The 11,888-nt window shown below is 41.5% G+C and overlaps 1 protein-coding gene across 1 annotated transcript in view; it reads left to right on the top strand.

The window, feature by feature from the left end:
- The first annotated feature begins 4,550 nt into the window (after positions 1-4,550).
- ITPRID1 (ITPR interacting domain containing 1) overlaps positions 4,551-11,888 on the top strand; it is a 56,069-nt gene continuing 48,731 nt past the window's right edge. Inside the window, exons 1-5 of the mRNA XM_077808727.1 lie at positions 4,551-4,607; positions 4,733-4,783; positions 6,942-7,116; positions 9,076-9,124; positions 10,478-10,521. Of these exons, the coding sequence (XP_077664853.1) occupies positions 4,551-4,607; positions 4,733-4,783; positions 6,942-7,116; positions 9,076-9,124; positions 10,478-10,521 (376 nt within the window). The remainder of the gene's footprint in view (positions 4,608-4,732; positions 4,784-6,941; positions 7,117-9,075; positions 9,125-10,477; positions 10,522-11,888) is intronic.

Here is an 11,888-nt window from a genome sequence, read left to right as displayed (position 1 = left end):
CACCACTTGTTGGCAAACAGCTTTCTTGGCCCTTCGTGTTGGGTTTTTGTTTGTTTGTTTGTTTTGTTTTTTTTAGTTTAATGGGGGCTGGAGAGCCGACCCATGAGCACAAGTTCCCGTATCATGGTTTTTCAGTCTTTGAGTGTGTAGCACAGCACAGATGTAGACGCACCCAGACACCAATTCCTTTTTATTAACAGCTGGAGCAAGAAATACAGGTTAGATCGCAGCTAAGTGTTTTTATTATACTACAAAATGCCTTCTGTTCTTCCCATTTAATGGAAAAATGCTGTTTTGTTTTTATTTTTCTGGTTTACGTTCCAGTTAAAAGAACTGTAGCCTTGATTTCTTTGGCTTTTTCCCAGCCTTGCAGATTGTACTTGTTTGACCAAGAAATGTTATTAATGAAAGCAATGGAATCTGGTCAAATGGAATGAATTGCTAGACCTTTGAGATTGTTGCTTTTTTATTAGTTGTTCTAGTGAACAGGTTGTAGCAAGTTTCACGAGCTCTGTGCTAAATTTTCAGACTTTCCCTGTCATGACAATATTAAAGAGGTTTAAAAATCCACTATTTCTCTCTTCTCTGTACAGTTTTACAGTGTGTTTCAAATGGAAAAAAAAAAATTGGGGGGGGCGTGCTGTTGGTTCTTATCATCTGCTCTGCTCTGTCTTCTCAATTAAGAGCTAAATCATTATGATTAAAATGTAACATTATGGTATGATTCAGCTGCCAACACAGAATTGATTCACAAAGAGCTGCATTAATTTTCCTACATTGCACTCCTACTTCTACTTTAATAAGAACAGGAGTGAAATCCTGGCCCTACTAAAGACAATGGAAGTTTTCACATGGACTTCACTGTGACCTGTAATTCACCCCAGATTTTTAGCTACAAAATCATGATAAAAATTAGGCATTTTTTTATTTTTTTTTTCCATTTTGAGTAACTGCTGTATTTTTTTAAAGTTTTCTCTTTCTAGGGTGACCAGATAGCAACTATGAAAAAACAGGACGGGGATGGGGGGCGGAGTAATAGGCACCTATATAAGAAAAAATCCCCAAAAATGGGACTGTCCCGATAAAAACGGGACATCTGGTCACCCTATCTATTTCATACCATGGAATTATTTCATATTATTATTATTTCAGCTCCCGGTATATATTTTACACTTCTACAGCAGCGTCATATAGGGATTTCAATCTGCTTAACAAATAATTAATTTAGCATCACAATGTCTCTGTAAAATAGTTTGGTATACATGGGGAAATTGAGGCACAGAGGGCTAGATCCACAAAATGACTTATTACCTAACTGCTGCTTTAGGTACCTAAATCACAGAATCAGGCCCCCACTGGGAATCTCATCGCAGCTGCTCAGCTGCACCCGAATCTTGTAGGCATCTACAATCACTGAGACTAAATTTTTGTAGTAAACAGTCCTTAGACACCTACTTTTCTGCCTCTGAGCATGTGCACTGCAGACCACACCAGGTATCCAGACACCTGAATCCCAGAGCAATGCACAAACTGGGGGAAGATAGGTGTCCCTATGCCTAACTCACTTGTGGGAGGGACATGATCCCTGTGCTCTGAGTTTACCTACTGAATCAGGCTCCTGTAGGTGAGCTTACACAAAATGGGCTGGAGGTTGGGGGAAACAAGGAGGAGTCCTCCCTCATAACTTTTAGCCCAGTGGTTAGGGTACTCACCTGGGATGTGGGAGATCCCAGGTTCAAATATCCTCTCTGCCAGAGGGAGAGAATAGATTTGAATAGGATCTGCCACCTCTCAGGGATATTCTGATGTGGGGTTCCCTTAGCCTCTCCTCTTAAAGTTGTTCCACTGTGTGTATATACTTTTAAAAGGTCATTGGTGCAGGCAGATTGGATCCTGGATCTCTCAGGGGAGTGCTCTAACCACCAGGCTACAAAGTCATTTTCACAGTTGCTTTTTCTCTACACCCAAAGATTTTTCCCTGTTATTTCTCCACAGTGGAACATCTTGAACAGGAGAGATTGAGGGAGCCCTCACATCAGAATATCCCATAGCCTGGTGGTAAGCACACTCTCCTGAAAGGTGGGAGACCCCTAGTCAAATCCCTTCTCCCCCTCAGGTGGAGGGGGACTTGAACCAGGGTCTCCCCATCTCAGCTTAGTTCCTGAATTACTGGGTTAAAAAGTTGTGAGGGAGCTATTGCTTACAAAATCAGCATAGGGACCTAATGCCAAGGCAGCTTTTGCAGTTAAGAATCCCAAGCAGAGGGAGGCACCTCCCTTCAGCCTGGAGTTAGATGCCCATCTCTGAGAGAAGGGTGGTGTGCAGCTTTGCACTTGCCCCTTGGCTTGACATCTCCCATTGGTTAGTTTAAGTGAGGAGCCGCCTACCAGGCTGGCTTTTATGAATCCCATTCTAAGGCGCCTATCTCCCTCCATTCATTTTATAGGGAGCCTGCACACCCAAATCAGGCTTTGTGACTCTCAGTGATTTTCTAGGCACTATCACCACACCAAAGTTTATTTGTAAGTCTAGCACCCAGGAGGGTATCCAGAATCATACAGGAAGTCTGGGACAGAGCTGGAATTAGAGTTCAGGTCTAGAATTCCCTGCCTAGAATGTGGAAATTTTGCTAGATTGGCTGTTGTCACAAGATTTCCACCATCTTGGTCCACCTCCAAGCAGGAAACAGGCTCCAGAAAATTAGTCCCTTCCAGTTTTAGATCTGAACCAAAACTGTAATGGTGGATTCAAATCCAGGAATTTGAAGCTGAAACCCTCTTCCACTTCAAATTCAGCAGAGGGAGGCTTGAATTTGAGATTCCAGTGTGATCCGGTCTCTAGGGCTAGATTGTGACCAGTTCTGCACAGGTGCCTGGAGGGAGGGGAAAGAGGGTGCAAGAAATCTTCCCCCTTTTTTCCCTGGGACTGGTCACTGCTGGTGCTCACCTCCCTAGAGCTGGCGGGGCTTTGTTAGAGGAATGTGCATGCTACAACCTATGTCGCTCCCCTTCTGCGCCTGCCATTGTGCATCCTGTGTCTTCTTTCTTTTTTTTACTAGGTTAGGTACATTGTGCTCCGTTCACCTGATGGAGCTATATATTGGTATATAGAGAAGAGAGAACACTCAGGGTGATGAACATGATTCTATTCTATAAATACTTTCAAAGTAATAATAGGCCATTTTTGGGGGGGGGGAGGCTCTCATTTTTTAATCCTTCCTAAATGGAGGTGATCAATTTAGAACTATATGTAATATTCCACTTACACATCCCAGGCTATACATAACTTGTTATGATCCCAACACATATGTCTGAAAATAGCATTGGCTTTTTTCACAATGGTGTTGGAGTGCAACAGTATGCTTAGTTTGCTCCTATAATGCGTAAATCATTCTGGCCCCAAGAATGTGCTTGAGTGCTTTGCTGAATGGAGATGGAATTACTAATGTGTTTAAAGTTAATCCTGTCCTTAAGTGCTTAGCTGAACTGGAGTGCCTGTGACTTGCTGCTGTCTACTAATCCGTATCTGTGTGATGTATGTCACTTTCCTCGGAGCTTAGCTTTACATTTATCAGTACTGATTTTCATTACATGCAAGCCACTGTGTTGCTCTTGTCTTGTAGTTTGTTTCTGTCCTCCTCTGTTTTATGCAAACCTCTCCATTTTACTGTTATCAGTTGATTTGATGATTGTGGAATTATATCCTGTCTCTGGATGGTCAATAAAAACATTAAATGAGATCCATTCCAGAGAGTGACCCTTCTGGCACATCACTTTTCCATTTGGAGATCTTTACATTAATAATTAGTCTCTGTTTGTCAACTAATTTCTAGTTTTCATACCTGGCAAGTATTTATCTAATTCCTTTAAATGTTTGTTAACGTGTACCATGATGAATGTGGTGTGATGAAAGGAGTTCCAGAGTAACTTGTTTTTGTGAAATAATCATTTAAATATTGTCAGTGGCAAGGAGAATGGGGTTGCTAAGTGCTGGCAACTTTAAGTGAGACTGATCATCCTGAAAACTTGCCATAAATTGTCTACATGTTATTTCAGATGTATTTATTTGTTTATTTATTTGCTTTGTGTAGTTAAGAACCTGTGTACATAGCTCATTTACAAGAGTCTTTACTTCTACCTTGTTGCCTTCTTTGTGAACAGAGCCTCCAAGATGTTCCCAATGTGTTTATCAAATGAATAAAATACACAGAACATGGAAACTAGCCAGTCATTCATTTCATCGACAGATTTGCAGAGCTAAATTTGCTTCTGGAGATAGGTTAAATTAAAACATGTAGATGATGAGTGGCTCTGGCACCCAAACTGTGATCAAGAGGACATTCTTGTCTGAAAAGATGTACCTTGTCAGATTAATCATAATGTATTATAATTAATATGAAATCAAAAGGAACTCTTCCACTATCCATGGAAAAGAAGTTAATGTTGCTAACAATAATTAAGGCTAATGGGAGTTACATGTATACATCTCCAGATACAGGGCTTGATTCTCTATTGCCCTGCACCTTGTGTAGTTATTTACACAAGGGGAAAATGGGTAAAATACACTCCAGTTTGGATTTGGTAGTATTTTACACCCATTTTGTCCAGGTATAAAGGCCAACACAAGGTGCAGGAGAATCAGTCCCCTTCCCCCTGCCCCCCACCCAGATACAAAACTTGAAAATAAGCACAGTGAACTAAGCTATATCTGAATTTTTGTCCTTTACCCTCAGGCAATCTGTGTCACAGCATCTCACCTTCTGTTTCTGCTGGAAATGGTCATGGTGAGAAAAAGGAGATTCCCCTCTCCACATTGTAAAAGGTGTGGATTTACATCCTTTGTGTGTCCCACTTTCAAAGCATTTTTCACAGCACTTTTTTTTTTCTGACAGGCATAAGGCTCCACTTTCTTGCAGGCAGTAGTTCCTGTCGTCCCATATCCTCACTATGCGCCCATTAGCGAGGCAGGCTGTGTAGCCTTGCATGAGTGTAAGGAGAAGTTAGATCTCCCTGCCTTATATGCTGGCACAGCCTCTACTGAGGTTGGGCCTGTAGGCACAGGGCTAAGGGGGCACTGCATGCCCGCTTCTCTGCCTCTCTCGGCCTAGCAGGTAAGCAGAGATGGAAAGGTATAGCTCTGTCCTTCACCCCTGTCTCCCTGCAATGTGTTGGCCAAAACCGTTCACACAGAGAAGACCTCACATGTATACCCCCAGACACTGCTGTGTTTCCAAGGAGAGAGACAGGAAGGTCACTCTGTATCCAGAATAGCTTCACTTGGAAACGGAGCCAAATGTTTTTTGCTGTGAGGAATGTTTAATTTACTTCCCTCGCAGAGTGCCAGGACTAGGACTGTGCACAAGGTGTGAGTGTGTGGGAGAAATGCTTCCTTTGTTCTCTTCTTCCCTCTCTCCATCCCCTCCCCCTCTCCCCCCATGTCCCTCTCCATTGCCTGCCATAATCTGGACAAAAGGAGTTTGAATGGACTAGACTCCCTCCAAGAATGGGTAGGAGCACACTGGCAGCACAGCATGGGGTAGCTCACGCTGGCATTGTCTGTAGTAGGCCTGTTCTCTGCATAAATAGAGGACTTCACTCTCTAGTTCTTTCGGAAGTGCCCAGGTCACCTTAGAAAGGAAAGAACTCAATGGGTAGACCAGGTCATGTAAGCCAATGTTCCATGAATGAGCTTCAGCCAACAACAAAAAAGTTGTTTCAAAGGATGTTAAGAATCGCAGTTCATTTACCTTGACAGCATCCACAAAAGACAGACAACAGAGGGATTTTTTTACACCCCAGTTACAGACACTTTGCTTGGTAGGCTCCTGCCTTTTCAGTTACGTTCAGTTCCAGGCTTATTGTGTGTAGCTCTAACAGAACAAACTTTGAAAGGGATCTTTAGGCTTTGAAACTATAAGCGTCACAAAACTGCCCCACTGTTGGCTACAATCCCACTTGAGGGGAGATTCTCTGCATGAGAAGAGGTTGAATTTCCCAGAGGAGACTGTGGATAGAAATGAAGTGCCTTAGCAAAGCGAGGAGGGGAGACTTTCCCAATGCCTGCTAAACTGTGCCTTTCTCAAGCCAGTGTTGTCATTGACAGAGAAAAAAAATCTCCAGATTAATTTATAAAATTAGAGAGAGAACCTAACCAATGTTCCCCTTCCTCTCCTTTCCTCTGTGTCTCTTATGATAAAAAAAGCTCTTAAAAGCTGCTCTTATGGGGCTTAATCCTCTCTCCTCTCTTAAAATCTTTCATGCAGTCTGGCCTCCATCTGTCATCACACACACACCGAAAAAACAATCTTGTTGAAAATGTGATTCATGACTACAGTGATCTTTGTTAGAACGTTGCTGTATTGGCGGTCTGTGGGCAGATTGAACGGCAGCACTTGGAAGGTTCAGTCAGTGGCATGATATCAGGGCCACTTTTTTTTTACTGCAGACTTAGTGGGTGATTTGCTGACTGAAATGGGGAAGGTTAACAGCTGAACCATGCTAAGCTTGGTAGAGAGTGAGATGTGCCTGCAATGCCCCTTGCAGAGATATTTTAAATTTGTATTACAGTAGCACCCTACAGGACCATCGGAGACCAGGGACACATTGTACAGGACACTGTATGCACACATAGTAAGGAACAAACCCTGTCCCAAAAACCTTACAATTCAAACATAACCACATTGCAGACAGGGAGCTGAGATGCAGAGAGGTGAAGTGACTTGCCCAAGTTCATACAGGGAGTCTGTGGTAGAGTCAGGCATTGAATCCAGGTACCCTGAACTCCAGTCCAGTGCCTTAACCCTCAAACCATTCACTGTGGAAATGCAGGCCTCTCCCACTTGAGCTAAAGGATGAGCTCTGTCTGTAGGTTGCTTATACTGTAAAAGAGCCAGGATTTGTAAAATGTATTAAACATGATTTTCTTTGTATCTGTTTTCTTAGCTCACAAACTTGCACCCTGGGATGGCTTCAGAGTCTTACTGCCATGGGACTAGCAGTACCTGTGAAATGAACAAGAGGGGTATCCTGTTATCTGCCAAAGCATCATGGACTCAACTGGATGACGATTCTCTGACTCCAGCTGTAGTAGACAACCCTCTTCCTCTTTCACAGCTTGGTGAGACCTGGGAATGGCATTCCTGGGATTCTTAAAAGCCTGTTATGACAGAGGATAATGGCATTTTTACTTGCACTGTAGTGACTGCACTAATGACATGAGTACTAAGGCACAGGCTGCACTAGCAGTAAGATCAGGCTTATAGTCACATGGCTACCTGGAAATAATTGTGTCATTTTACAATAATTCCATGGTAGACAATATGCAAACTCCAGTGAAACAATTACACAGTAATAAGCATTAATACCATTGCATTATCTCCTAATAACTCTGGTGATACAAGTTATAAACAAGCATGTCACACAGTTTTTCTGTACCAAAGAGCCTTAAGTGGGGAGTATATGAATGTCCAATAAAAGCAGTCCTTTTATTTTTGTTGAGTTTGCCTGACTGCTACATTTGCCAGTTGCTCCCATTAGGTCAGTCCCCAGTCTTGTCCCTTGTCTATTCTATATTTCATTTCTAGTTATTTTAATGTTTTATACTGCCACCTATCCCCATAGGATTTGAACCCCTTCCACATAAAACTGAGAGGAATAGCAAAGTCCTTAGTAGGCTTCATGGAGTCACTGGCACTTCTTCTTTTTCAGGATGTAAACTCTGCTTGCAGTAAGTTTTTGTTTTGTGGCTTTTTTAGATTTTATTGGTTTACTTTTTAAGGCTGATTTGTTTCAGGGTATTAACTGGTTGGTTGATGTTTATTGGCTAAAAGAGGTATCAGTGTTTTATCTACTATTTTGTTAACCCCAAACCATACACTGTGGAAATGCAGACCTCTCCCACTTGAGCTAAAGGATGAGCTCTGTCTATAGGTCGATATATTGTGAAACAACCAAGATTTGTAAGGTGTATTAAACATTAGTTTCTCTGAATCTGTTTGGGGGGGGGGTTGGGTTTTTTTGTATTTTGTTTCCATTTTAGGCCCTGATCTGTTAGCGTGCGTGCACAGTGGGAAAAGATGCAAAACAAACCTAGGCCTTCTTTACATTCATGTTGCACTGGTTTAATTTGAGTAGGCTTCAAACTGATTTTAGGCCTGGTCTACACTAGGAAATTAGGTCAATATAACTATGTTTCTCAGGGGAGTGAAAAATCCACACCCCAATTTTTGGTTTTGTTAAAATTTTATTTTTGTTGTATTTTTCTGACCCTCTTTTATTTATATTTTGGTGAATGTAGTGTCTAACATCTGACAGTGCACGAACTTCTAGAGAATACTCTTCCAGTGAACTTTAATCCTAATCGTCTAATTAATTAAAGACTCAGTGGCTAGGTTATCTTTTAAACTGATGCTTTATCTGAACATCAAGAAGCAAAAAAAAAAAAAAAAAGCATTGATACATATCAGATTTTTGTTGTAGCATTTTTAGTGATTAAATAATGGTCTCTGTGCCTCAGTTTCCCCATATGTAAAATGGGGATAATAATCCTTCCTTCCACCTACCTTTTATTCATCTTCTCCATTTAGAGTGTACCATCTTTGGGGCAGGGACTGTCTCTTACTATGATTTTGTATTGTGCCTCGCACAAGTTGCAGTGGGGGAGGTTTAGATTGGGTATTAGGAAAAACTTTTTCACTAGGAGGGTGGTGAAACTCTGGAATGCGTTACCTAGGGAGGTGGTAGAATCTCCTTCCTTAGAGGTTTTTAAGGTCAGGCTTGACAAAGCCCTGGCTGGGATGATTTAACTGGGAATTGGTCCTGCTTCAAGCAGGGGGTTGGACTAGATGACCTTCAGGGGTCCCTTCCAACCCTGATATTCTATGATTCTATGAACTCCGTTTAGAAAGAACTCAGGTTATTGAAATGAATTTACTGGCAGTCTTTCCCCTAATAGCGTTTACAAATTCTGGGATTAATGGCACTGGGAAATGAAGCAGTTCAGTCATGTGGTAAATGGCTATAAACCAATCCGCAACTGGAGCCAGTGATCCTGTATCTTGTTTATCGTTATTTTCAGAAGATTCTAAAGAAGAAAATATTCGCCACTGGCTGGATTCTGGGTTCTTGTAAGTTTTGGTCATGTTATTGAATAAGTATTTGCTGCATCATCAAATTATGCCTCTGCACTTACTGATAGCAACAGTAGAGCTGGCCAGGGATTTTCTGACGGACAATGCGGTTTCTGGAAAATTGAAATTTTCTGCAGGAAAATTGAAATTTTGCTGAAAATTTTTAATTTTGCCATTGGAAAAATCAGAACTAAATATATGATTTTTGGGTGTGTTCAAAATGTTTTGTTTTGAATCAATTCAACATTCAACTATATTTCCCTATCACTGTGCATTGCCTCATGGGAGTTGTAGTGCAGTTTCCCATTCTCTCATATGGGTTGGGGGGCTACACCTCCAAAAATGCTGTATGATGCATCATGGGAGTCATGTGATTTAGTTGGATCATGGGAGTTGTTCTCTGTCGAGGGAGTCTGGTTTATAGAAAAGAATAGGCATCAGACTTCCAAATTACAGCTCTCATGAGACAATGCACCACAAATCAACATTTTTCAGAATATTTTGTTCCATGAGGAAAAATAAGATTTTGCTGTTTTATCCAGTTTGTGAGGAAAACAAATATTGGAATTTCCCATGGGACATAAATTCTGAATTTTGCTCAGTTGTAGCCATAGCCCTGTGGATATGGTGTTTCAGTAACTAGAACTACATTCCGCCTCTTCATAGGCAGAATTGCACCGGGGAGGAGAAGGAATGGCACAGACTTAGGAACAGTGTCTGGGGACATGGTGATGAGTATAAAAGGATGTAAGAAGCATTCGTCCTATATAGTCATGCCAGCACCTTTTAGGCTTAGCGTGGGCAGGACCGTCACTTGGTCATTTAGTACAGTATTGCAAGCTAGTGACCACCCCACCACACATATTGGATCTAGTGGGAACCGGATTATGGCTGCCTCCTGTGTGGGTGCCTCCTCAAAAGGGTAAGATGTTGTTCAACCTCTTCCCTCGCTAGTCCGTGTGGACAGGGGAAGCCATAATTTTAGCCCTTGATAGATTTAGGACCATAAACTGCATGTTTTCCTTAGGCAAAATTTTCATGGACATAAACAGAGGCTTTGTCTGTGGCAAGGACTGCAAGATTGGACCCTTAGTGCTTAATTAAGGTCTCTGTATGTTGGGGAGCAGGAGAGGGGGCAAGTACTAGTAGGAATTAAGTTGGGCACAGGGAGCATTTTCCTCAACACCATACATACATGGCAGCTCTAACATACATTGAATGCCTAGTGCTGTACTTTTCTATGAAACTGCATCCCCCTACCATATCTATTTAATGAAAAAGCAGCTGAGTGTCATGCTTTTTATAGCGATTTAATTCCTTCTTTTTAAAAAGCACATCTTATATTTACAGCTTGTCTACAAGTGAAGATTTACAACAAGACAGAGAAAAAGCAGGTAAAACAGTAAAAAATCTGGGAGATCTGCCTCTCTGGGCAAAGGATTAACATTTGTCAGTAATGGTAGATATTCTGGATGCATCAGATAGCGCATCCATGATTAATAAATAATCAGTAGACGTTTCACCGTTTGTCTTGTTCCTCTGAAGAGTTGTTCATTTGTACACTACTAAAAGGCACAGCTCTCCATTTGTCTTTGCATCTGTTGTGTTGAGCCTTTCATCCATAGGTAAACTCTCCGTTCCTTCTCCCTCTGGAGTCTCAATCAGAAGACCCCCAAACTAGCACTCAGCAGAGACCTCTTTAATCTCCAGATCCTAAGTGGATATAAATTGGTGTATCTCCACTCAAGTCAATGGAGATACATATGCAGATTTCTACCAGTGGATGATCTGGCCCACCGAACTTTTGTGGTGTTTGATTTGAACTGCTTTAATTCTTGCTTTGATTGTGACATCTCTCCTAATGTACTTGTTAACTGAAGGTAACAGATCTCCGGGTTATGTCAGTGATGGGGGAACATGAAGGGGAGCCAAAAAACCCAACCCCTTGTTTCCTCTCAGATATGTAAGTCCACCAAAGCTTTCAAATCTCGAGTACCTGCTGTGGATCCAAATTACTGCTTAAAATGCTGCTCACATTCTAACATGGTATTCTCAACTTCCTATTCAAAATTAAGAAGTATAGAATTTCGAAATGAAATTTCCTCCTATCTTCTCTTAAAATCCAGCATCTTCTGTGCTGCTAAAATGTCCTAGTCCCTCTCAAGTATTAGATACTACATTTAACCCTGCAAAATGGATTCTTTACTGCACATATGTAAGTACATTTTTGCCTGTGAACACAGCACCAATTAGCGCTGCTGTTGGCTTAGAAAATCCTTTTTTGTTTTGTTTTGTTGTCATAAACTTTCTCTGACTGATTTCTAAAGGGCATTATTTTCCCAAAAGTATATTCCAGCTCAGTAATCAGATGAAATGTTTTCAGAGTCTAGAATAAATGCATTTTTAGAGATCAGGAAGCATACCTACTGTGCCATCACACTACCTTTATGGCCTCTTAGTTTGAGAATGTATAGGTCTTCTTTCTTTATATCCTGTTACAATCCCACTCTTTGCCAGTTTGGGGATCTTCTAATTAAGGCTCAAGACAGGAAAGGGAAGTGGAGAGCTCACATGTGGATGAAAGTCTACTCAGCAGGTACCCTCAGATGCAAAGATAAATGGTTCTATGTTGTGTCCCAGCCTGTTACTGAGAGACTAGTTATGTTCCATGGCTACTCAAAACACCCGAAAGCTACGATCATTTCAAATGACCATGCAGTAGCAACTTCCACAGTGCTGTCTGTACTTTTACAGGGGTGGT

This window comes from Eretmochelys imbricata, chromosome 2 (genome assembly GCF_965152235.1).
Source record: "Eretmochelys imbricata isolate rEreImb1 chromosome 2, rEreImb1.hap1, whole genome shotgun sequence".
NCBI classification, from domain to species: domain Eukaryota; kingdom Metazoa; phylum Chordata; order Testudines; family Cheloniidae; genus Eretmochelys; species Eretmochelys imbricata.
The sequence above is the reverse complement of the archived record's forward strand: the minus strand, read 5'-3'. Positions and strand labels throughout refer to the sequence as shown.